The 27,189-nt window shown below is 43.7% G+C and overlaps 2 protein-coding genes across 2 annotated transcripts in view; both read right to left on the bottom strand.

Annotated features, from left to right (window-relative positions):
* ino80 (INO80 complex ATPase subunit) overlaps positions 1–21,080 on the bottom strand; it is a 34,314-nt gene extending 13,234 nt beyond the window's left edge. Inside the window, 29 exon segments of the mRNA XM_018696041.2 lie at positions 5,281–5,506; positions 6,300–6,365; positions 6,367–6,441; positions 9,259–9,475; positions 9,750–9,843; positions 10,058–10,125; positions 10,455–10,588; positions 10,910–11,077; positions 12,351–12,436; positions 12,645–12,762; positions 12,861–12,945; positions 13,390–13,532; positions 13,675–13,734; positions 14,638–14,712; positions 14,714–14,734; positions 15,184–15,264; positions 15,582–15,803; positions 15,900–15,967; positions 16,219–16,423; positions 16,544–16,747; positions 16,955–17,008; positions 17,136–17,341; positions 17,461–17,581; positions 17,689–17,835; positions 18,056–18,123; positions 18,292–18,449; positions 18,889–19,083; positions 19,490–19,554; positions 20,902–21,080. Of these exon segments, the coding sequence (XP_018551557.1) occupies positions 5,281–5,506; positions 6,300–6,365; positions 6,367–6,441; positions 9,259–9,475; positions 9,750–9,843; positions 10,058–10,125; positions 10,455–10,588; positions 10,910–11,077; positions 12,351–12,436; positions 12,645–12,762; positions 12,861–12,945; positions 13,390–13,532; positions 13,675–13,734; positions 14,638–14,712; positions 14,714–14,734; positions 15,184–15,264; positions 15,582–15,803; positions 15,900–15,967; positions 16,219–16,423; positions 16,544–16,747; positions 16,955–17,008; positions 17,136–17,341; positions 17,461–17,581; positions 17,689–17,835; positions 18,056–18,123; positions 18,292–18,449; positions 18,889–19,043 (3,325 nt within the window). The 5' untranslated portion in view covers positions 19,044–19,083; positions 19,490–19,554; positions 20,902–21,080.
* A 657-nt stretch (positions 21,081–21,737) lies between these two features.
* vps18 (VPS18 core subunit of CORVET and HOPS complexes) lies at positions 21,738–26,872 on the bottom strand. The gene is given in 10 exon segments (XM_018696156.2): positions 21,738–22,500; positions 22,502–22,576; positions 22,688–22,924; positions 23,007–23,216; positions 23,461–24,723; positions 24,831–25,184; positions 25,338–25,588; positions 25,879–25,970; positions 26,149–26,290; positions 26,444–26,872. Coding segments are annotated over 10 exon segments (2,949 nt in total). The 5' UTR covers positions 26,547–26,872; the 3' UTR covers positions 21,738–22,278.
* Between the last annotated feature and the right edge of the window lie 317 nt (positions 26,873–27,189).

Raw genomic sequence — 27,189 nt, 5'->3', positions numbered from 1 at the left:
AAAAAATATGCTAAATAATCAAAGGAAGGCAGGGAAACAGATGTCCAACAGAAATGGTGAGATTGTTTGAAAAAAAAAAAAAAATCCCACCCCTGCAACCATCCAAACTCGCTAAAGCCCAGCCATGTGGCTTACAGAGAGAGGTGGCCGAGTTCAAAACATTTAGTGCTGCATACAGAAAATCCCTATTTCTAAATATCGCTGCCATACCCTATAAAGCCAAGCCAAGAGAATGAATAATAGTGATTTGGGAGGGCTTTGGTGGTCTGTCTCATTCCAACATAACACTTATGGCTTACATTATAAGCTACATGTGGCTGCAGTGAAATGCATGACCATTGGTCATACAATGTGAGCAAACTGGATGTAGTAACCATACATGTAATGTGAATTATGGAGGGCTTAGAGCGATTAAAGTGAATATGTCTACACATCTAACTCATGCAATGCTTTAAATGAACTGGCCTTCAGGATTCATTCAGCTGAGGTCCAGTCAAAATTTGTTGACATATTTCTCTCTGAAGACACGAGAGGCAAAATAACATCTCTGATTAAAATGTGTTCAAGGGGACGCAAAACAACTTTATAATCATGGGCTGACGAGGACAAGACCACACCCCAAAAAACACAAGCAAATCCCATGTGGTGTCACACCACTCTGTCGTTGCTATGGATACACATATCAAGCTTCACCACCTGCCCTGCCCCCCTTTCACAGCCAGCTCCCCCCACACTTCAATCCAATCCAGTCTAATAGCTGTATTCACCCAGCAAGCCCTCCCCATCTCCTCCTATCCTTACCTCCTGCTGGCAGATTAGGCTACACTCCCCTGTCCCTCCTCTCTCTTTCTCTTTCCTCCTTTCCACCACATCCACTGCACCCTCCAGCTCCCTCTCCGTCCTCCTCTCCTCTACCACTACACCCCACCCCAATGCATGCCCTCCCTCCCCCTACTGTCTGTCCCCCGACGGTGTAATCCGATCCCTGTAGGGCCAGAGCCAGGGGCCTGACACGGTCCTGACCCAATTAGAGGCCTGCTGCCAGCTAATTAACCCCGGACCAGCCCTGGTGCCTGGCGCCTGATATTCCCAAACCAACTATGGCGCTAATTTCATTAATACGCCACTACAGTCTTCTGCCCTGTCCTGTCCCCTTCCCCTCTGCTGCTGCTGCTGCCGCCGCTGTTGCCAAAGCCAAGAGCGGAGCCGCCCTCGACAGGGAGGGAAGAAGGCCAGATGCGATCGCGAAAAGAGGAGACGCACAGCAGCGAGATTGCAGATGGGAAAAAAAAAAAAACTGATGAAAGAAGATGGATGGACGGTTATGTGAGAAAGAGAGACAGATGGGGGGCCACAGAACAGGTCGAATCAACGATCGAACCGAGCGTCGGCCCCTCACTGTATAATGATACATTACACTGTGCAATCAATAAGTCAATGGGCAACACTTGTTCAGCACTGCTGATGATGGAAATATTAGCCTGACACTACTTTGCTGCTCCTGTGTGTATTGACAAAAATCAGACTTAAACTTAATTTTCTCACAGCGACAGCTTCAGGATAACTAAGAGCCAGATGCCAGCGGGGGGGTTTCGGAAACTGGGAATGATATGAGTGACAGAAAGCAGGAGATTTTAGCGTCTGGTTAGGGCACGGTGAAGTTTTGCAGATGCTACACTGATTTATTGCATGCCTTCGACCTTTTATCTTAAGTCTGTTGATGCTGCTGGAACTATGAAGTTCCCATGCAGATTAATAAAGTATCTATCTATCTATCTATCTAAATCTGTCTGCATGTAGAGCACAGTGACTCCACTCTGGAGCTCTGGAGGGAATCCAAACAATATACATTCATTCCAGAAAGCCCCAAAAATGTGTCTGCGTGACTACTTGCAACGGAAAGTGAATGATGGTGTACATATATGGAACGCGGTTACATATACATCACTGTCTCCCGTGAGACTGTGCAAAAGCAGCACTTCTCTTGGTTCTCCAGGAGTCCTTAAGCAAGGGAGGTGAAGAGACAGACAGTCTGATGCGCACTCCGAGTTTCGCAGGGGAACCTCACCACACCAAGCAGCCCACTGTGAACTCTGTCATTAAGATAGATTAGTGATAGTTACCCTCGGCCAGCACTGACTCAATACACACCACAGATGAAATCTAGCTGGCTAAGAGAGAGTGAGTTAGATATTACTTGGCTTCCATGTTCAAAGATCTCACAGGGGTATAGTGTGGCTAATGTCTCCCCCTTCAGTCATCTTTGGGATTTTGAGTTTCTTAAACATCAGTAAGCACTATTTTCTCTTCTTGTGGACACATTAATAGCCATAAATTGGAATGGGAAATCAAAACATTATGTCCCTTTACACACTTGGCTGGATGTTTTGTTTTTTCTCTGCTGGCAAAAAAGAGCAGAAGAAAAAAAAAAAGAGAGGAAAAAAGAAACCTGCATTCCGCAGACAGCTACCGGTGCCAGTTTAATGCAGATTGAGAGGGGCAGAGTCAGACGGTGATGTGGTGAGGCTGGCTGTCTGTGTTGTTTTGTGCCTGTCTATCAGAGGGCCGGGGAGGCTTCCTGCCATTTTGCTGGAGAGCAGAGTTTCTTTGAAGGGACAGGAAGGCAGAACTGCATTTCCCACAGCCTGATGTGGGCTGCTGGGCCAGACCTGACTGGCTTCTCTCTCTCTCTCTCACAGTCAGACTAATACACAAACACACAGACATACATTCAAATAAGCTGCAAAAGACTCACATAAATAGTTACATACCATCTCCTTCATATACATAAAATCTCAACAGTGGTGACAGTCAATTCCCAGCTCACAATAAAGCTCGAAAAAGAGTCAAGAGTCAGTGCTATAGTGAGAAGGCCGTCATTTTGTGGAGCAGTTCCTTCTAATTACTGTAAGCGACACAGGGGCCACACAGACAGCAAGGATGGTTATTTCTATGACGCTGGAATGTACTACAAATAATCCTACAGCATGCAATTTCAAAACTATTTCCTTTCGAGCTGATTTTTAACCTGACACATAACATCTCTCAGCATGATGACCAACTCCCTCTGACTGTAGCTTTATGTGAGGTTTCCGAAAAACGAAAGAGATGTGACCGCAAAACTGCAGCAATTTCGCAAACAAACAAGACAGGAACGTCTCTGTAATTACAGTCAAAACCTCTCTCTCTCTGTCGAGTCCTGCTGGCTCAGACTGGGTGACTGCATGGGTAGAATTTTTGGCTGACGGTACCCTGCATCTTGCTTTCTCTGTGATCAACACTGATGGGGTCTTGAAAAAACATCACATCACCACCAATATTAATATTATTAACAAGATAATTCGACCTTTTTTGAATGAACAATGGCTTTCCTTTAGTGAAATTCTAGCATCACAATAAGATCAAAAATAAAAAAAATCTGAGGCCTAAACATTGCTGCCTCAATTGTTTTTTCCTCCTCTATGGCCTGATTCCTAATAAGTCCTCTGATTAGATTCCTCCGTCGATATCAGTGGGCAGCCATACTCACGCCATGGCGCTCAAAACAAACAGTTATTCAGCTCTGCCATTTGTTCTAAAGGTGTGGGGCTGGGAGCACGGAGGAGAGGGAGGGTGGGAAACTTCAGCTGGGCTACTGTACATATCTGGGCCTTGATGTGGCAACAATGTGTTCAGCGGAGGACGGGTGCCGGAGTGTTGGGTCACTTCCTTCCTACTGAGGCTGAGAAAGAAGTGGGAGACCAGACGGGCTGCGAGGCCGAGGGCCAGATACTGATTTCAGATCAGCGTGCGGCCCTGTCCGTTAGCCGGAGGGACGGAGGTGAAGCTTGTCCTCGGTCTGTGCACGAGGAGAGCCAGGGTTGCCGAGCGTGGGAAGAGTGTGTGCAGAGGGTCGGGTGGGGGAGGGCGGGGGGAGGTGAGAGACACCTCAGGCCCCGTGTGAGCGCTGGCTGCACAGTTCCCTGAATGGACTCGATGGTGTACACACACACACACACACACACACACACACACACACACACACACACACACACACACAGACGGACCATCTATTAGTGTTACCTAACTAAGCACTTGAACAATGACCAGTAGCTAAACTTCCTCGCTTTGTCTGCCTCCATATAACTTCACAAGAGCTTTCAGACTGTTCTCACACAGACACACAAATACTTGTTTTGTTTCTCACTTTTACACACAAACACTCTCACAAGCACATATATACAGATAGGCACGAGAAAAAAAAATACTTAACGTACTACAATATTGCAAATTGTGAGTGCTTGTCTATAGGATTTAATGGATTTTATATCATGTTTAGAGATTTTACTGTTTTAGTAGTAGAGTTAATAGCAAATATCCACTAAATATGTGTCCATTTTCTGTGCTGGGAACCTCTGTTACCACACAAAACAAAGAAAGAGAGCTGTCATCATAATCCATGACAGAGACAGTTTATCAGAGGTAGGAAGGCTGAGCGGGTCAGTGAGAAGGGAAGTGTTGTCTGTAAAACTGTAATGGCCTCTCTCACCCTGAGCATCCATCAGTCATCTGAATCCTGGCAGCGAATCAGCTCCCACTCTGCTCCAGATGACCCCTTAACCTCAACAAGCCAAGCTCTTCTGATAAAGCGCTTGTAAGCACACACGTACGCCCACGTACACACACAATCACCTATTCGCACCTTAATGGAAATCGCTGGTATGTGTTTATGTCAGTGAACTTGTGCAGAGGCTCTTTATCTCAGCGGCTCCATTAGACTGTAAAGGGTTTGGCTGCCTGGCAGAAGGACAGACAGAGACAGAGGAGGGTGATGGTCCCCAGTTCTGCCCCGCTGACCCGGGCCTGGCCTTTGCGGATTCTCCCACGGGCCCTTACCTCTCCCTTCACTCCAAATCTAGCTGTCCACCATTTGATAAAACTGGTCAAATGAGACTATTACAAATGAGTTTAGAGCAAACTTGTTGAAAGCATCATCTGTATTTTAGAAACATGGACCAGTGAGTTTTAATGAGCATCGGTGCCTCTTCCCACGGCAACAGAGACAGTGACAAACTGTGGCATTTACCAGTCATCTACTGGCAGCATTGACAGTCATTCACAAGTGGATGCTCATTTAGTTGTTACCCTTTAGCTATAAGGCATCAGCTACACCAGAGCTGAACACCTGACCGACAAAGATGCTACAGCAGGAAGTCAGTTCAGCGTATGATAACAACACTCCAAGAGGAAAATAGGAAAATAACACACACACACACACACACACACACACTCAGCTCTTACCAGGTATCTGAATGAAGGACCATCCATGGCGAGGGTAGAGGGCCATCACGCCCCCGGGGCATCGTGGGTGGAAGGCATTGGCCCTCACGCGCCACTCTGATGCGAGGTCAGGGGAGCCGTAGAGGAAGCACTGTTTGAAGATCGCGCCCCCTCCGCCGCGTGTCACCCACCACTCGTACTCAGCACTGCGGTCATCACAATAACGCTCCATGGGAACTGCCGTCACCTAGGAAACCAAAAAGAAAGACAGGGTTTTTTAAATTTGAAACAAAAGATAAATCTGTGTAGAGGAGAGAGGATGGGGGGGGTTTAGGAAAACATTTTACAAGTGTGATGACATGGGAAGGTTTTTACTCGAGGGTTTTTTTTTTTTTTTTAAGTAACAACATTTTGATGCATTATTTTTCATCCCCGTCTTTTATTTTGCTTGTGACATGTTAATTATTAATGAAAAAAAAACTCACTGAAACTGACAACTTTCCCACCAAGGGATCTATATTGTAGTCAGAGGGAAAACCCCTGCATGACATCTGGTTTCACTGAATCAGCAGGTTTTGTGTGTAAGCCTAAGTGTGTGTTTGTGTGTGTACAGCAAGGGGGCAAGAGGAAGCTTTAACAACTGGTGACCAACCTGAGCAAGAAACCCTTTTTTTAGAGGCTGTTTGTTTTAAATGCAGCTGGAAGCCGCTGTGGTCACCCCCACACCCCAACCACACACATTCTCTCTCTCTCGCACACACACGCACATTTAACAGATAAGAGCTGTTCATTGTTGAAAGCCTATAGGGGCAACGTGCACAGCATTTCCCTCTTCCCTTTCCATGACCACCCAAAATGCTTGTCCATCTTACACAGGACATCACACACATACACACTGTTCACACACACACACACACACACACACAGAGGACTTGCAGGTGTGCCTTTCTCGGGCCACTTGCCGCTCACACATACACGTACACACACACACACACACACACACACACACACCACACACACACACACACACACACACGTACCCTGGGCATGGCAGCAAGCAGGAACTTTGGAGGCAGCGTGGGCTGGCAGGGCCGCAACGTGGAAGTAGGCAGAATTTCTGCTGTGTATTTTCACGTCTGTGTGTCCCACTATGCCGGGCCTGAAGGCTGTGAACACCAGATCCTGAAAAACACACACACACACACACAAAATCAACATTACCATCCTGTTTCAAAAAGCCAAATTATCATGCCAAAACAGCCCAATACAGTAATAATACCAGAGTGGAGAAATGTTTTATAATGATAGTAATTTCAGAAACATTACAGGTGATGTTACACCTCCTGCTGAACTGACTCCTGCTTTGATTTGTGGTAAAGTGGGCAGATAAAAAAAAAAACATCATCCACAAATTATAGGAAATATAAAAAATAAAGCGCAGAAATGAGAGGCACTGCAAAACAGAGGTAAACAAACTGAAGCAAACAGAGGTCGCTGAGTGCAACTGACAGCATATTTAAGTTTCGCTGGCTGCATGCCTGAAATATTATGTAAAAGTTCATCTAAATGCTTAAAATATTATGTAAATGTATGATTATGCAGCTTATATGATTTTAGTTGCATATGTCACAGGATAAAGTGATCATGTAATCTTACATTTAGGCGAGACATGGTGTGAATCAAAGACCTACATTTTGAGCAAAAGTATATGCTGAGGGGATAATGATAAATATGTTTGCACTGGTACGTGATAAGAGAGTACCTAAAGCTTATGTGTATGTTGCTGCATGTATTGTGTTTGATAACACAACAGTGGTGGATACACAGTGCCACCTAATGGTAGAGTTTAAAAATGGCATCCTCCCTCTCACCACCACCACTAGTTACTCAATTTGATACTGAATTTGATAGACCAAAAAAACTAATGAAAAAAACAACAATGTTCCAAAGATTGATACTTGTTTTGATTTCCCAACACATGACAGATGAGTCTCATACTGGGAAAGAGAGAGGGAGAGAGTGATACAGAGCAGTAGAGATCCCATTTGAAGCAGCACCCCACAGATACGCGAGTGAAAATCAGGGCATGGTGAGGAGCTCTCAGAGTCGCCTGATTCTCTCAATTCCTCAACAGGAGCAGCGGGAAAGCTGAAAGCAATACTGACCACGCTGTCAAATACCCAGCCAGAGAGAGATGAGCCAAGCAGAGAGAAGAGGCACTGTGTATGCCAGCTACGAGCAGCTTCAAAAGAAAAATGAGGAGTTGAAAGAAGCTGGCGGAAACTGCGGGAGTGAGTAATTTCTAGGAGCTCAAGTGGGAGTCTGGGGTCGGCATGGTCATGCAGTACACATGCAGTATTAGCTCTCCAGGTGTCTGTAAGTCTCTCTGTTTCTTGCTCATATTTGAACTTGATTCTTATATTTTTCTGCTCTTTCAGTTCCTTAAGCCGCTCCGGGGGGTGAACCTAAGACGCTATGCAGCTGCGTGACTCAGCGCGATGAGGCCGGGAGAGGAAGAGGAGGATGGAATTACCCCAACAGCATTTTCTCCTGAGTATTTTCCGCCCAACAAGTTAAGTTAGAATTGGTGGAGGATGGTAATGTGATACATGCAGTATCTGCCCATGGGTAACTGCTTGCTGGATGAACGGTTTGATGAGATGTGTTTTCAGTGACCTTTTAGCTAAGCGGATGTGGCTAAAACACTCTTGGAGCAGTGACCTAGTGGAGTATCTGCAGGCTGCAGCTGTTCGATTTTTTTGAGGGCGTCTGTATATTTGAACTGGCACCTATGCTTTGTAGTGTCGCTTTCCCACTAACAATTAGATTCCCATATTGCCAAAGAATACAAAAATGGATCAAAAAATCTGCTGCTTCACCGTAACCCTATGGTTCTCAGCTGCAGAATCCAACACATAAGAAAACATTTGAGCGTAGTTGAAAAGAACTGGTGTGCCGCACTTATCCTGTGAGATACGTAACCGAACACACATTGCAGAGTGCTAAGGTACAAGAATGGTTTTGCCGGATTTGAGTGTCTCCAAAAATAATGATGCTGTATACAAGCTACCATTTACTTTATCCACACCAACTCCAACTTCTGTTACAACCATTAGTGAACTCAGAACCCAATTTCCTTTCAGCATTACAGCCTCTGAGGTGTTTTTAGGTAACAGTTTTCACCCCCCAAAAAGTCCCTGCTTCAGGATAGTACGTTCTGAACATCACTGATTGATCAAGCACACTGGCATATTCCGCAGCATCATTATACACATGGCATTTTTAAAAACCCGCAACTGCAAACACATTGTTCTGCTCTGTAGTTTGTGGCCGACAATAATCAGGTTGGAGCAAGCCAAGGCCGCTGCACTTCCCTGGGTTTTATCCCTGCTGTGGAAACACAAATCACAATGCGCTGGAGGAATTCTCACCCCTGGGAAAGTTCCTGGATATTAGCAGTTGAGAAATTTAAGTTCCTGGAACCTTTGGTGGGAAAGCACCTTAGGAGGCTGCTGTGATTTAAATAGCTAATTACTATGCTTCAATATGCATTGGTGTGGCCTGACACATTCGCACAAATAGAAGTGGACCTATTCTAGAAGACTAACATGGTCTTTAGTCTCCTTTAAATCAAAGACTCCTTATGTTATGCGTCAAAATGGGTTTCGTGATTCCTGGAGCTTGCCCTTACATGTCTGGCAGTAGAAGTACAGACAGCAAACCTGGAGACATACAGAGGGAGGGAGGACAGTGTTACTGGGTCATAGGGCTATAAAGGGATTAGGTTCCACACTGGATCCCAAAGGAGGGAGAGGAAGCCAGGGGCAGAGGGCACGCTGTGTGGCCCAACACAGGCTGAAGCTCTGGGGAAAATTTCAGCACACACATCCCTACTGGAGTTTCACTTATCTGTCACACGACAATGTGTAGTGCAGATGGCTACTGAAGAGTCTCTCATACAGAAGATTGTAGTCTGTGCGTGCATTGCATGGTTCTTACCTGGAGGACAGGGCTGGTGTGCATGTTGGGGAAGGCCGTGGGTCTGTTCAGCCACAGGATCAGGTCCTTGCGAGACAGACACTTAATCCCAGGCTGTAACCTCCCTCCATCCCCCTCCCCGTCTCTGGCTTCCTCTTGGCTTTCTTCTTCGAAGCCAAACAGGCGTTGGTAGTGGAGCCGGTACGCAGATTTCAGGGACAGAAAAAGGGCTAACCATCTGTGAGAGTGAAGAGCAGGAGGCCGGAGAGGAAAAGAGTCATCACAAAGAGAACTTTCAAAGCAAATATTTTCAAATGAATTCTACTATCACTATAACTCCTGTGTAAAGTTGGCCATTATTAGATATAATGCAGTATATACTATAAGGGAATGTCTGCTTGAACAGCTCTATCTTTACAAGGAGGACAGAGTGCAGTCAGCTACCTTATTTTACCTCTTTCAAACAAAGCCAAAAAGTGTAGCAGATATGAGGATGGAAATCTTAAACCCACCTCACTAAAGTGCCTTGCAGCATGAGGTTGGACATCTCAGCTGGCGACACATCGATGAAGCGCAGGAAGGAGAAACAACTTCCTTTGTCATCACCTGCAAGAGCGAAAAGAAAATACAGAATGAAGAATGTGAAAACGAAGAAAAGACAAAATGTGGATAAAACATGCTGGAGGAAGGAATGAAAAAAAAAAAACATTACAGGACGAAGAGAGCAAATGAAAAAAGATGATCTCAGATGAAAAAACAAACTCTCGGTTCTTTCCAGAGCCTTTGTATAGTCTGGGATCACAGCTTGATTTGTGCTCACCTTTTCTGTGAAAAAGAGACTGCTGGATGTGATTTGGAGAAAAGGGAGACAGCAGCACTTGAAGTAATCTGAGGAGGATGTGGAGAGGAATACAAGGTTACACCACTGATTGTGTGAAAAAGCAGGAGGCTAAATTGGGGATGATAATCTGATCCCAGTCCAACCCACAAAAGTTCTCTGTGAAAGCTATAATTGGGATAATGGTCTTTTGCAAGTCCCAAATCAGCACATATTCAAAAACACAAAGATTTGCTGAGAAAACAATTTAAAAACAACACAAGAGGACATTTTGCTTTACCTGTTTACATTGGATTCGGTTGTGTTTGTCAAGACCTGGAGCGTCTTTGAGTGTGTGCGTGGGCAGATAAGTGTACAGCATCTGCGTGGTACAACTTACTTGTTCTTGGCCTGGTTGTGTGCGTGGATGAGGCCATGACGATAGAGGAACTTAGACATGATGTAGGGCTTGATGGACATGTGGAAAGGAGAGCGTGTCTCTTGGCGCTCAAACAAGTCAGGGTGATTACACACCTAAACAAAACCATAAAAAGACAATGCAGTTAGTAAAGTGTACAACGGAACAAGCATTACTCACACTCGTGTTTATTCTAGGGCTGCCAAGTCATTGTTTAGGAGAAGAGTTTTATATCCCACAGACAAAATGCTGTGCCTTTATTACTATTAAAATTCCTTTGAAAATCAGCTGTAGCTACAAATGATGAGACTACTAATAACGTGATACTGAAAATGATCGTCAAATCATTAAACTAATAACTGTGATCAATCATCACCACTGCTGCATCTGACAATATAATACCCTTTTTAGCTATTTACACTGGCAAGAATTCCTACCTTCCTGAACTGCATGACCAGGTTCATGAGGGAGGAGGTGGTGCTGTGAGACTGCTGGGCCGTGCCCATGGAGGACTGCAGCAGGTCCTCAATAGAGATCTTGTTCCTCAGAGCCTGGTAGAGAAGCCTCTGGCGGGATGTCAGCTGGCAGTAGGTCAGGATCTCAATCTGCATGAGTAGAGGTCAAAGAATGAGCTAACCATGCTACTAAGGTAACTGTCATTATCTGTGCCTTGGTAAAAAGTAACAGAATTACTCTGAAGTTAATGTGAGTTAGATCTCCACTAATTTTCACCTCTTTAAAATTGAATGGTTAGAACATAGAGATGCATTTCAATAGACTAATGAGTCAATTAGTTTGTTGGAGAAGTTTAGGGCTTAAAGAGCAAGGACTAAACTATTATTATTATAACCAGGATTTTTGGATTAAATGAAAGACTATGCGCAATGAAAACAAAATATTCTCACTTGCTCCTGTTTAGAGAAAAAGACTGAAGCATAGAATAAAAGTATAAAATAAACCTACAGCAGGAGCTGGAGCTGTTATTCAATTTTTCATTCAGTATTACTCGCATGTACACATACACTATTTTCTATTTTGTGTATGTGAGAAAAATTAACTTATGGCTGCAGACTTCATGCCCAGTTTGACTTTCATTCTTTAAAACATACATCAAAATCTCTTGGTTTTATCTCATGTCATGCTCCGATGAAAGCAGTGAAACTGAGCAACAACATGCCATTTTAAAAACAAGAAAAACACCAGCGATGAACTTTGAGTGAACTTCACCAGTCGCTGTTGGCCTAAATAGTAGCTGACAAAACAAGAGAAACCAACAACCAACAGTGGAGAAGAAAACTTAGTGGGCTGGCAGGATTGTATGTGGGTGCGAAGGGAAGTGAAAGAGACAGATGTGGGGGTGTGGTGAACTCTGCCATTCCTCCGATTCTGTGTATTGAAACTCCCACAGCGTATGAGTGAGTATGTGCGCGCCGCGTATGACAGCAAGAGACCCCAAGCCCAACATCTGTCAAAAGGATCTGCCAGCACGAGCATCAGTCACAAGCGTGTTACAACACTTTTCTGTGTCAATGAGGTGTGCGTGGAGACAGATGGAAGAAGGGTGAGGGAGAAAAGTGTGGCTACTTTGGTACTGATAAAATATAATACTGCATATTTTAAATTTATTTTAAAGTATCATTAGACAAACTAAAATTAATTAAAACTTTTTCTGTAACAAATGCTCTCAGCACTTTTTCCATTTCCTTAATTTTAAATCTAATTTGTTATTACTTAAAGAAAAATCCTTTTTGTCTTTTGGAAAACTGCATTTGAAAACTGAAAATTACTATTACATAATTTTCAAATTTTGCTCCAATTAAATACACAGCTCTAGACCAGATTACTTCAGTAATTAGAGAGAAGATTGTTTCTTTCTACCTTGTCTGAGAGCTCATTTTCCACATCCTTCTTGATCCTGCGCAGCATGAAAGGCTTCAAGATCATGTGCAATCTGGAAAGTTGGTCTGAAACACAAACATTAAACAACTGTGTTTAGCTACAAAACATATTACATGCAACAGTGAGCAGGAAGAAAAGATCGGTGCTGGCACACAAAGTTCTGTAGAAATAAACTGAAAAACATCATGTGTTGCCAGCTGGAAAAGTAAGGAGAGAACTTTAACACGTGGCTAAGAGGAATATTTTTTTCTCAGGGCTAAAGGTTGCACTCACTCTCATCGATGGCAGACTTGTTTTCAGCGTGGCTCTCGATGTCCTTGGAGAACCACTCGTTAAACTCTTCATGGGAATCAAACAGGGTGGGCATGATGAAGTGCAGCAGGGCCCACAGCTGAGAGACAGTAATAACACACGCTCGTCAGCAGTTGTGTCTTGCACATACCAACTCGCAAGCACACACACATATACACAAATGCACACATCGCTCACCTCAGCCATTGTGTTCTGGATGGGCGTCCCGGTGAGCAGCAGCCTATTTCGACACTGGAACTGCAGGAGGATTTTCCACCGAACACTGAAAACAGACAGAAACTATATGAGTTTATCATCATTATTTAACACTTAACTGTACAACGCTGTAATCCCAACAATTACTCAAACTGTAAAAGATGGTTTGTATGCGAGGGAGTACGGTTCTCACATACACATACAGGCCATGATTCAACTTTTATCAAAACATTTTCTGACTAGATTTGTAGATTTTGGCCAGCATCCAGTGGTCGACACAGTTTTTCAGACTTTTATGTTGATTTCAAAATGTTTTTTTAAAAAAGGTGTTCTGCATGTTCTGAATTTATTACATACTGCCTTCCTTTACATTACTGACAACAATTCCCAGAGAATACTGTAGCATAACTATGTAGAGGAATGTGTTTTTCCACACTTCATGTTCGTACTGTATAAACTTACAGAGGCTTGAAACTCATCTTTGTAATTATTCTGTATGTTAATGCTTTACCTGGTGCTGCTCTTCAGTGCCTGAGCTTCATCCAGAACCATGTACTGCCACTTGACCCTCTGGAAGTATTTGACATCCTGGACCACCAGCTGGTAGCTCGTGATCACCACGTGAAATGGTGCATTTTGCGTGTAAAGGGTTTTCTGTATAAAACAAAGGGAGAGACAGAATTAGGGGCTAAAAAGATGAAGAAAATGAGGGAGTACAGCCTTTACTGACCAAACAATACATTATGATACATCTTCAGAAATTCTGTGTTGCTAATCAACGTCATTTCATCCTCACCTGGCTCCAGAATTTCCGAATCACCTTGCGATCGTGAGGGTTTCCCCAGTACGGCAACACCTGGTGGACATACCAGTAACATTAAAACAAAGGGAAAAGGCGAGTCCACTCTGTCAATACATTCAGTAGCACCAAAATGATCAGTAGTGTGAATCTTATTCACCTAATCTACATTCAAACTAAAGTCTTCTCAAACACTTATACAGAGCAGTGTAAGAAAAACAGAGCTATGATGTTCCCAGAGGAAACATTTAGGCATCACATCACATCACATATGAATCACTGCTCCAGTCGCTGAGTTGTTGATACAGAATGTGATGTGAAAAGATTTACACATCATTACATCACTCAGCACAAGCTGGTATACCATTGTTTTCAATCAGTCTTGCTTTGAGTGTACAGGAAGCTTATCTTCAAATTGTGTAATAGGCTCTTTTCACACATCATTAGCAAAACAGACTGGAATTGATTTATTTCCAAACTAGCAGAGAAAATGGACATAGTTGAGTGCTGAGCACAACAAGGAGTCATTTGTGTGTATGTGTGTGCGCTCAAGCACAGCTGACATATTGATGTGTTTGATAAATGGCCTTTGGTCTTAAAGAATGTACACAGCCTGTCAAAGGCCGGTTAAAGCATGCAAAAGTTTTTTTTAAGTGCAGCCACCAAACAATTGAAGTATTAACAGCTTTGAAGTGATGCGTTAATTTAAGCAATGCTACAGATGTCCCAATACAATACTGCCCCCTAATGGAAGGCTCTAGGTATGGCTGCATCTCTGAGTAGTTAGTGCGTTGACTTTCAGATGTTTAACAGCATTTCTCACTGGAACAAAACAGCAGTGGGTTCATGGGCAGAGTGCAAAAGAGCAGCTGAAATGAGGGACGCCGGGATTCCTTCAGACATGTGTTTTGCAGGTGTTTCCATTAGCGTGCTCGCTCAGCGCACGTCATGGGTTCTCACCTTGAATTTGGGCACGAAGCGGGTGAACTCCTGATGCCAATTGTTGAGCGTGGAAGCGGGAGAGATGATCAGGAATCGGACCCCAGATGTTGTCTCTCTGTGCAGGAACAAAAAAAAAAAAAAAAAGAGAGAGAACACTCAGTCAGCTGCCACAACAGGTGGTCTCGCGTATGTATGTGCTTGAGCAGCACCCAATAACAGGAAGCCATGGAGGAACATGGCATAAATCTTCCTGTCAACGATAGTTCCAACACTGAAAAGCTCACATTTCCCTTGTATTCCACTTTTTCTCCCTTTGGAGTTGGGAGACCAAAAGGTATAAAAAAGCTATTCACAACAATGAAATATGTCATCTGACTCGCTCAATGAAATATTCCAACACCTGCTCAGCCAGAAACTAGGGACTCTTTAAAGGATGCAGGTGCACAGAGAAGCACGCAGACGTTTTCATAAATCAGAATTAACAGCAGAGACAATTGAATATTTCACAAAGTGTTTTGGAGGTATGTGGTGAATGAACCCCTTTGGCCCGGTGCTCTCTCTCACCTCTGCTAGGTGGGCCAAGAGGGCAATACTCTGGACTGTTTTCCCCAGTCCCATCTCATCTGCCAGGATTCCATTGATTCCCTGCAGAGAGACGAGAAAAGTGTAAAAATAAGCACAGCATAAATAATGCGAATGCTAAAAAACACTTTGGCGAACCTAAAACTGCATGTTTTAACTGATTCCTGAACTAAGCATCAATGCAACATCTGCTAGCCAAAAAGGACGCTGCAACGAATGTATTATCTATGTATAACTTTTACATAGCTCTAGCCATAAAATATATTTAAAACAAAACAACAACAAAAAAAAAAACAAATATCGAAAACATTAAAGGAAATAGAAAAATATAAGACACAAATCCAGACAAGTCTCTCATTGCAGAAACAAGACACAGGTACCTGTTCATAGAGGTTTGCCAGCCAGTTCATGCCTTTGAGTTGGTAACCCTTGAGTTTGCCATTGAAGATGGTGGGCTGAGGAATGTCTTCACCGGCATGGATGGATGGGTTGGAGAGGCTGTAGCTCTCTCCGAACCCAGAGCCGGCACCTGAGGACGAGCCGCCAGCTACGTGCAAAGACGCGCTGCGACTGTCTTTTGCCTCTTCGTCAAACATTCGCGTCTAGAGGGAGAGAGTGCGGAGAGTGGTAGTGTATAGAAACGGTAGCAGCGTATGTGGGGTGAGTGCATCTCAAAGGGTGTGCCTGCATCAACTTACTCTCTCTTGATGAATCTGGTAGGCTTCTTTGGCATTCCTCAGAGCCTGAGACTTGTAGTAATCACTATCTGAAATCACATAACACCACAGAATCCAATTCAGTCTGACATTTCCTTTCCTTACATTGCTGTGTTTTTTTGCCGAAAACACACACTCAGCACCAGAAAATTAATTGTAGGACACTTGTTATAGTTCAGGGGACCTTAAATATTTCCACAAAGGGACTCAGGATATATAAATGCCAACCATCAGCACTGAGTTTCAGTGATTATTTGATTCCACTCCACCAACACAACAAACTTGACTGAGCCGTTCATACCGTAGTCCTCCTGCCCCATGTTGACCATGACCCCTCCTCCAATGTCTATCTGTCTCTGAGCTGCAGTGTCTTCAAGCTTTCTAAGAATTTCCTCCTGAGCTGTATCCCCTCCTGGTCCCCCCATGCTGGCTTTACCACTCATAAAGTGAGCATACAGCTCTGTTTGAGTGATGAGGAAATTCAGTTTGCGCTGCTGGCGCTTGGCCTGCGAGAGACAGAGAAAAGCATGTATCACCATTCAGGAGTTTGATACAAATAAAGCCAGTATTGCAATAAAAAGCCAAATGAGGGACTTTGTAACGGCAGAAACCTCCACTCCACCCACCTCTCTCATTTCCTCGTCCAGTTTACGTTGCTCCAGGGCCTCCTTCTCTGCCCTCTTCCTGTGTTCCTTCTCCACCTTCTCATATTTCTTCCAGTAAAGCATCATCTCCTTGGTAAGACGCCGAGCCCGGGGCAACGTCTCCTTACAGTTCTTCTGAGCCTGGATAGCTGCACGCCGCACTTCTCGCATGCACTGATGAGCCAGCTGGTACAAACAAAACAGGTTAAATGTTCCAGTGAAGCTACAGTTTACTCTTCCACAATCAAGGAATGAGAGTTAGTGTCAACAAAATCGACTAGCTAAAAAATGTGGTAGACTGAAGTATTTTTCTCAAGATTACTTTTGAGGTGTTCAGAATGAAATCCTTAAAAGTTAATACCATCAACACAGTAGTGTGTACACTTGACTTGCCTTTTTAGCATTGGTCAACACCAGGTTCTTAGCAGACGTCTTCTGCTTAAAAGACTGCAAAATAAAGTAGAACAATTATGACTAATGAATCACAGAAAATGGTATTAAACATTTCACCAAAACAGTAAATTCCTGAGCTTTAATTTAGGACCATTTGTTTTTATTAGTTACGCATTCTTACCTTAGGAATCTCCTTTTTGGCGATGGTGAGCCAGACTTTACGCCGCCGTGCGTTCAGCTGCTCAATGGTCAAGTGTTTCTTCTTCACCATGGGCAGCGGTGCATCATGGGAAAACTTGGCAAAGATTTTGGTGACGTAGGGACGCCCCTCTTCCAGAAACTCTCCCTCTCCACGCTTCTTTTTCTTCTTCACCTTTTTCAATTTGGCTGAAAAAAAAAAGTATCATGTTAACAAGAAATTTGAAATCCTGTCAACTACTCAAGTAACTATCCATTTCCTGACAATGACTGCAGGAGATTCCAGAGATTTCTTTTTTTGTCTTTACCCTTGAATTTCTTCTCATCTTTGATTTTCTTCTTCTTTGGGCCCAGCAGGTGGCGCTGTTGCTCATAGAAGGGGTCATGATTAGAGAGGAGTCCAGTGCTGTAGTACTGATATTGGTGAAGCTGTAGGACAGACAAATAGACAGAAAAATAATACAAATTCTAAATTTCAAAAACATGTTATATTCTAAATATTTCTATGCACTGTATGAGTGTATGAGCGTGTGTACCTCTCGGTCAGAATGGAACTTGCTCTGATGCTGCCTGGTGTAGCGATGTAGCCTCAGCATGTCATGCAGCTCCTCTCGCGACAAACTGAAATCAGAGTCATCGGAGTCTGTGTCCGAGTCTGTAGTGTCGTCACTCAACAGGATGCTCTGCAGGAGACAAAGGGAGAATGTGGTTAAAGGAAGTAAAAAAGGGTGTGAACACAGCAGAGAAATGTTCTAAGAAAGTGATGCAGTGGGGGAAAATGTTAGAAGTAGGGCTGAAACTAATGATTTCTCTCGATTAATTTACTGGTCATTTGTTTAGCCTGTTAAACAGACTGAATTCTTGAATCTGCAGTTTGATGAGGGACATGTTTATACTCAATACCTTGAGCCATTTCCTGTTTTTCTTCAGCTTGGAGAAATTGTAGAGGCTTGTTTTATCTGCCTTTTGGTCTGTGGGGTTTAAAAGAAGAGAAAGAAATCACATACACAATCTAATACAATGAATGAATATGCACTAACTAAATGTCTACCGTGACACTGTAAATGACAGCAGTCAGGATATGCTTGTGTAGTAATATATGAATAATGTCAATAAAAGTGTTTCTGTATGTATCTTACCTTTACTTTGCAGCAGAACTCCGTTGAGGGGCTTGCCCTCTGCCAACCCATCACCATGCTCACATGGTTCACTCTTCACTGTCAAAGCTGTATGTTGAGTGGAGTGGTCCAGGGATAGCCCTGTCCCCAATGTACCATCGCTGTCATCACTGTCATCACTAGAACATGAGAAATATGTAGTTGTAAGTCCAAAAACAGCATCCTGTATCTAATATTCAGTCTTTGGACATGTATCTGGCTGTATAAATACTGTGACAGGCGGACATTTTGTGGTAGAACATTAGGTACAACTGACCTGATCTACTGGATGTAATGTAAAACAGACAAGAGCGTAGGTCAGGCTGAAATTTAATTTTTGCTTGATATAACAGTACAATTTCTCTATAGATAGGATGAAAGATTGGTAAGATGCACTTTGGTGTTTTTAACTCATTTAGCTGCTATTGGTTCAGCTTGTAACCCCATAACAACAAAATTGCATTTATAGCACTAATCTCTACATCCAAGCAAGAGCTGTCTTTAAGCAGAAACTGATCCTGAAACTATAACAAACTGATGGTTAAGTCTGAATGCCACCCAACTCCCCTCTGTCTGTACCTGGTTATGTCTCTGTTGAAGATGGTGGCGGTCTGGCGCAGGAAACTGTCCAACCTCAGGGATCTTTCTAAGCGTTGCAGGTAGAGAGGTTTGGCCAGGCCAGAGCTCGCCGATGCCCCAACCTCCAGCCGGCCACCCTGCCCTGACGCCGCCATGCAGCACAGACACCTCTGCCCAGCAGGGCAGGAACTTTTACTGAAGAGAGAGGAGATAGAAAGAAAGGGATGGGCAGATGGTTCAAGGTCAGAGTGAGCAGCACAGGACACTGCTAACTATGGGATAAGAAAGGCTTTGCTGTTTCACAGTAATTCACCTAACTGGAGCAATGAAAGTTCATAATGCTTAAAAGTAATTTTACATTGCTCAGTTTGCCTTCACTTTTCCTATCCAGATTTTCCCAGCTAGTCAAATCTGTGATGCAGAACAAGCTTTCCTTCTAGCCAGGCCTCCCAATTACTACCCATATCTCACATGTTGACAAATAATGAAACACCCATTTATTCCTAAAATCACATTACCCTCCGCCAATGGCTGTGCATGCAGAGTAGCACCAGCACCTCATGCTTCATTATTCAAAATACAGTACATACTGTGGACCTACCTTCTCAGTAAAGGATGTCATTGTTCTCAATCCCAAGATTAACGATCAGACAAAGGTGAAAGACCCTACAAAACAAGAAGCACAAAGTCACACACTGATAACGAAATGACAAGTGTATTTTTATGGGAGGCTAGTGCTCTTTCACATGTTATGTTTTCTGCTTATAGGGAGTTTGTTTTATTGTGCAATACTGACAAGGTGAGTGCTCATGATTTTGAAATATGGAGCTGTTTCCATAAAACATTTTGTCTACAAATGTTAAACTATTACTTATAAGTTTACCATATAAATACTACATTAAGGAAGTGTACAGGCTGTTTCATGTTAAAAAAAAAACAAACAAAAAAAAAAACACACCATAAAGACACTGCATAATATTTTAATTCAGTGTTTCAGCTGATTAGAAGATCAGACTGGGCAATTTAACTGTAAATAGTTTGAGATCATCAATGTTACTATAAGTGTGACTTGGCCAAATATTACAATCATGTCTAAAGTCATCATTTTATTTCTAAGTGGACGAGTGGCCGTTTCGACAGACATTTGTATGGTTAACTTATACCACTTGTCCACTGTAATTACTACTCAGACTTTATGAGGCAAGTTCATTGCCTCTCATGTGGAAGGATGACAAGAACTATAGCCAAGCGAGTTTTGTCTTCTTTTTAACAGGAGAACCTTTTAAAAGGATAAAGAGCTGCGTTGTCCTAAATATATCCCTATAAATATATTCCCTTGCTATCGTGTCGTTATTGTATCATTAGCTTGCTAGCTAATCCAGGCTAGCATTCGCCAGGCTTTGCTAGCTAACCTTGGCTGGTGCACCGGATTGTAGCTTACAAGCTAACGACCGTTAGCTGCCTCACTTCTTGTAAGCACGGGCAGCATTGCCACCGATCAATGATAGTAAAGGGTCAAGGTGCTAGTATACACATGCTGACAGCTTACTAGTCTAAGTAAATCACACTTAAGATAGAAATAAGCGTTGGTAGTTGTTTAACCTAACGTCCAGCCTTTAGTACAGGACGACTGTCCCTCTGCTACCTCTTGTCTACTGTAGCTTATCATCACTAACGTTAGCTTATGAAATTCTAAGGCGTTTGGACTCAGACGTCCTCTCACACCATTAATATGAAGTATTCAAATCGGCTCTGTCTCTTTAAGGCCACCACCTCCCTTCCTAAACTATGTATTAAGAAATGATATTGGTTTAATGGCGATTCTATAGCTGGTTAGTTGCGACAAAGCGACATCCAGGCCCTCCGCCCGCGCCTCTCGTACCCTTGTTGCGGACACGAGCGGGGACTCGGTTGCCTGGTGAACGAATGATCCCCATGTTTTAATTCTTTCTCCCTCCCGGCCATCTTCCCCCATTGCTCCTTCGCCATAACAACCACCACGGAGTCTCTCACCTCGGCCCCGTGTCCCCCCTTTTCGTCTCTCTCGTCGCTGCTGCCGACTCTCGGTTCTCTGACTCCAAAATGGCGGTATGAGGCGCCGAGCGAGTCTGTGAGCTTTGAGTCGGCAGCAACAGCAGAGAGGCGGCCACTTTCTGTTACTGAGAGAGCAGAGACACGACGCCATGGCGAGGGTACAGCAAGGAGCAGGCGTTGTAATCAATCGCAGAGAGAGGGACGCTCGCTCGTCGATGTCTCCGAGGACGTGACTTTGACAAGAAATCCCAGCGGTTTCTTATACTAATTTAGTGAACTTCAGGTCCGCCATATATATCGTTTTGGTCCGTATATGCACAACTAATACAAACGTATCGATGAATTTCCGATGTTGATTAATAGTGTCTGCTCACTGCGAAGATTACCGAGCTACGTCTTACGTCATCAGAAGGGAACTCCGTTTTAGGCAAGGTGAGGCAGTTTGTTGCCCACAAAAATGTTACAATTATAAAGTTATTGTCTAGCTTTGGGCGTTGACAGTGAAGTTCAGATTTTTTTAATTACATTCTTATTGTTATGTTTAACTTGAATAACATTCAGTAATTTATAGCGGTAACAATGGACCACATTTTCATCAGAGAACAGACTCATGGAACTGGTAGGGATATTATGCTGTAACAGTGACCCAAACTCATATCTTCCTGTTAAATCACAGATTAATCCCAACCATGTTTTACACTTTGAGCTGTAGATGGTCATCTGAGGAACTGTGCAGAAGGGTACTGATTTCTCTCAGTACAGCTCATAGTTGCATTTTTTTGTAATATTAAACCTTTAACAACCATAACAATCAGTCCATTGGTACTGACAAGCTTTAATGTGTCACAACTGAATTGCAAAACAGTGAACATATGAAATAACAGTTTGTTAATCTGTACCACATTAACTGCTAGATGACAACAAGTGCATGTTATGCTTAAACAGACTAAACAAGTGCATACGCTAATGCAATTAATAGATGAATAGTGCAGTTATATCTGAATCCTTTCTTACCATTATAATCAGGTTCAGGCACATGTATGTATTGTACAGCCCTGGCATTATTTTACATCACCACATAATCTTGGGTCATTGCCTACAATGTCAGTTCATGTCCACTTTTCACTTAATGCTTCCATACAAAGTGCAAACGTCTTTAAATCAACCTCAAATACTGTCAACAAAAGAGGTGTAATCTGTCGAGAGCAACTGAAGCTGACATACTTTTTAACAGTAGGCACTACCAGCAGATGATCAGGTGAATGTCTGTATCCACTGAACAGGTCTGTCCTACAGATGATGCAAATAGTGGGCTGTCTCATCTCTTTTTCACACTGGGAGAGGAGGAGGCTTCATTCATAGCCAGCTGGATTTCTCCTCGTCAAATTTCTGTGGATCAATGAAAGGCTTGTCGATGGATTTGATCATCAGTTCTCCGCAGTACACGCACTCAGACGCAATGATGTCATCAATGTCTGATTTTATCTGTTCCCGGCTTGTGCCTGCATTGCCCTTTCCCAGGCTGGAAGTGTCTCCTTCGTCCTTGGGCATTCGGGCGGTGGCGTGACTTGGAGGATTGCGTGGTTGCAGCTAGCTTTTTCTGCAGCTCCTCCAGACGACCCTGCTTGTATGCCGACAGGTGGGGGGTCACTTCCTACAAGGAAAAGGGAAAAAAAAAAAAACAAGGAACATATGGGAATTATTACGAGACTGAAGTTTATGAGTTGATATTTTTAAATTGATTGATTTTCTATAAAATGGTTACCTGGAACAGGCAGTCATAGTGGAACATGTGTCCACACAGGAATAGATAGAAGGGCCTGTTGAGCAATGGGAAGTCACAAGCAGCACACTTTTCTTGGGAATCTACTACACCATATTTGTTCCTCATTTCTTGAATGTCTTCTCTAATGCGTTTAGCGCTTTCTGTAGCCTCCTCCATTTCCTGCTTCAGCTCCTCAATGTGCTGGTTGTACTCCTCCAGGGAGCCACAGATGGCCTCCTGAGAGAACATGATGAATAAAGGGTGACGTACACTGATTACATTCCTCAGAATACATGAAAGAAAATACACAGTTACAAACCTTAAAGTGGTCAATGGTAACAAAGTCCGGAAAGAATGGCAGGATGTCTTCAATCTTGAGCAGGTTGCAGCTGGACAGGCAGTTCATGGCTTTCTTCACATCTTTCTCCTCTTGCACCACATGCCGGGCGATCTTCAGCCAAAGCTTTTTCCTCAGCTCCTCGTCATCCTCAGGCAGGTCGGCACATGACTTGGCCAAGTCTACATCTACCTGTGGGTAATAAATACAAGATAAGTTCATGGAAATAACAACTTTTATCAAAGACTAAAGACTTTGTGATAAAAATCTGGATAGTTAATACAGACTGCATGATTTGGATATGTTTTTTTATTTTATTTTTATTTTTATTATTTACATGCTATTAGATTAGATTAGATTAACTTTATTGTCCACCTAGTGGAAATTTGTCTTTGGCTTCTCATCCAACAATGCTGACGATACATGCACCACTTACTTGTAAAGCAAGGTCAACCGCCTCCTCATACAATTCCATAATCCTATAAACCAGGACACATGCTCGGAGGTAGCCATGTTCAGCACACAACCTGAGAGCATACTTCAAGTCATAGTGTATCTCTGAGGCATGTGTGCCCGCCTGTTCCAGATACAACAGCAGAGAGTCCGGCTTATACTTGGCGTAGAGCGACAGCAGGTAGTTATGGATTGCCTCCTCTGTCACATTGAGCTCGTACACGCAAAACTCCATGTAGCGGATGGTTTCGCTGATCTGCTGGGTGCTGCCCATCTGGCTGTAGTTCATCAGAGCTGGGATGAGCTTCTTTGGGTCCAGCCTCTTTCCCATCTGAATCCACGCGTCTACCACTTTTTTGGGAATATGCTGCATGAGGACAGGGGAGAACTTATAGAAGAGCTTTTCATCACAGTGCTTGGAGAGCACGTCCAGAGCAGCGCTGTAGTCGTCGTGCTGGCAATAGTGGGATATGACTCTCTCGTAGTCCTGCATGACGACTGAGAAGTAAACCATGTCGTCCACATTGCCATGGCTGGCCAGCAGGTCGTAGATGGTACTGCGGTTGTTGAACAGGCACTCCTTGTGCTTGGGGGTGCTGAGGAAGTGGCGGAACTCGTCACGGGTCTCCTGGAAGATGATGCTGTTACCGTCGCTCTCCAGCTGGCCGAGGCGGTTCAGGTAGAGCTCTGCTAGCCAGGTGACCAGCAAGGTGATCTGCGTTCTCTCAGTCTGTTTCAAATTATTAAGTTTCTTCAGTAAAAACTCCTTCAGGGCTTCCTCTTGTTTGGCCTCGATGAACTTGAGCGCTATCTCTTCAAAGTAGTTCTGTGTCAGAGCATAGCACTTGGCACTCTCTAGGTATCGTTTATTCTGAAAGCAGTGCTCAGCTTCCTTGGCCAGCACCATGTCCATGCACTCAGGACGGTCGCGGCAGTACTCCTTGGCCAGATCAAATTTATTCATACTCATGTACATCTGCCAGACGTCCCTGGCCTCACGCTGGATGTGATACCGGAAGACTGCCCTCTCAGTGTAGATCCACACCAACCCACCAACTGGGTCCTTAATCATCTTTTTAAGGGTGCCAAATTTATCTGGAAACACATCCTCATATACCACCTGTCCATTCAGGGTGCAGATGGCCTTAACTCGGTCATGGAGCAACAGCAGGAAGTGGAACTGTGTCAGCACAATTGAGATGGGCTTCTTGAGATTAAGGTCAATGTCCGGGGTGTACTCCCATACCTGTTTGTTTGCAAAAAAGGAAATATAGAGACGTATGTAAAATGAAGAGAGGGAAGAACAAACTATTACTGAGATATGTGAACATTCTTCCATACACAGACATTTACCTGTACATCACTCAACAGGGAATCAGGCCTGACGTAGTCCAGCTGACCATAAAGAACCCCGTTACCCATCATCCAGGCGAACGCCTTAGGGGATGTCCGCAGCTTTGAGGTGTAGAAAGTAATCTCACTGTAGCCCATATTGGCTGGGAACTCCTGGAAACTAGGCAGCAAGTCCTGGTTCTGGTTGAAGATGGAGCTGAAGCCTTGCTGCTCTGACCCCTCTGCTACCTTGCCCACAAACTGGAACAGGCGTTTGCGGGTGGTGGCAATGATGAAGTACTTGTTCTCCAGGCCACGCTCCACCTCCAAGCAGCAGATAGGTGCTGGCTTCCCATCCTCCTCTAGGGAGTGGACCTGTCCCAGGATAAGAATATGGCATTGTTTAGAAAGAAATAAAATATATGAGACTCTATGTTCTGGTTACAGTACCATGGACAAACAGTGCATTCAAATATAGTATGTATACAACAAACTGCACATTCTTATGGTAGTATTACAATCTCTGACCTGTCTGAAGTATTGGTCTGGATTAGTGTTGAACAGGCTGCCCTCATTTGCAGAGATCTCGGCCTCAAAGATGATGCCTTGACTGGTGCCAACCAGGATGGGTCCTGTGCTGGTCTCATTGCCCAGCAGCTTGTTCCAGCCCACGCTCTCGATGAGGTGGCCTCTCCAGCGGGACAGACTGCGCACCTTCTGCGTGTTCCTGTTGAGGTACAGGCACTCACTAGTGCTCAAGCTGATCAGCACATGGGAGCCTGCAGTGGGAAAACATGGAGGAGGACATGGCTGCTGTTCTTAATAAGTCATAACCATGACAATGCCAGAGTCATGTTAAAAATTATGCAGTAGGATCATGCTTGGGGCACCAGTGTTGCTATGGTCTAAGAGACATTTTTACTTGCTGTTTACATGCTCTCTTGAAAATAATTGTTCACTAATCCAAGCTAAGCAGGTTACGACAGAACACCCAATGATGAACAATATGGTATGGTCGACTCATTATACTTTTAAAGAAAAATCTGGATGGGATTGTGGCTTGTCTCACCTGTGGGGTCCAGGAACAGTCTGTGAACTTTACTGTCATCTTTCCTTCCTAATTCAATCTGATTGGGCTGATCTGGTTTGGCCAAATCAATCCTGTACAGGGCAGAACATGCAACCTTAGCATCAACTCTTTTAGTGGCTTCAATAAACTACAAATGAGTACTAATCACAGTGAAAAGCAGCCATTAACTCAAGCTAATTAAATCAAAACCATACAAACACGAGTGACCATTAACACAATGTTTTAGGTGCTTATGATAGTGTTATTTGCCTCAGCAGGGTGTCCTTTCCCAGACTCATGCAGAGCTGATTGTTGCAGACTGCAAGATGGTTTATTTTCTCCGGCGGTGTAAAATCGATCCTTTGCTTGTTGAATATCGGTTTCTCTTCCTCAAGTCTCACATTCACAAAGCCTGACGTGGAGGAACAAGTTTGAGTCAGTGTAAGCAGTCTCTCGTCAAAATGGTGTCTGAGCTTTGACGTTTATTTACACACTGAGAGTCCTAATACACGTATATCTATGTATTTGAAATGACGGAGCATCTTCTGGGAGGAGTGCGACCTACCTGAATGTGTTATCCCGATGTTGGCACTTGACAGGCGGCTGTGCTGCTGCGCACTTTGCCTCGTGTTTTGCGAGTCCTCGTACTCGTCAAGAATTGAAGCCATGGCTGAACGTTACCTTATTTGAACCTTATTTCAATACCTATAAATGAATTTTCGACAGATAAAAAGGCTGGCGAAGAGTCAATTCTAAGACGACATGGCTAAAACAGCTAGCTAACTACCACAGCTTCCACCCCTTTAGGGCTCACCGACGCATTCCCTCTCTCCGCGTGCGTCTAAATTGAGAAGCAAGTTGCAGAGTATTTTATACGCTGCAGCATAAACACAGAAATATGTGAACTTTCAATCATTCGTGCTACCATAACAGCTAGCTTAGCTTCCGACTGCACAACACAGGGTGGACTCGAATAATCAGGTGACACATGGTATCATGTGATCACAGTTAGTGTAGTGCCTGCCTTTGGCACTGGGTGGCACAGTTCGCCCAAAGTTAGAGCACGGACTGGAAACAAACTGGTTTTGTTATTGTGAGGTGCCTGGCGTGGATGTATTGTAAGACCTGAGGTTTAGTAGCATGGTCACAAATAAACTCGTGAGTGCCTCAGGCAACTCCTGTCTTTTTCTTTTCCTACTCATCTTTTTATGCTTTATTAAACAATGACTGTATAAACAAGGCAGTATAACCATGACAACCATGGTAGCAAAAAATATAACATTCAAGATTAAATCAATATCTGTCTATCTA

Source organism: Lates calcarifer, linkage group LG7_1 (assembly GCF_001640805.2).
Source record: "Lates calcarifer isolate ASB-BC8 linkage group LG7_1, TLL_Latcal_v3, whole genome shotgun sequence".
NCBI lineage: Eukaryota > Metazoa > Chordata > Actinopteri > Centropomidae > Lates > Lates calcarifer.
This window is presented reverse-complemented; position numbering and strand designations above follow the sequence as displayed.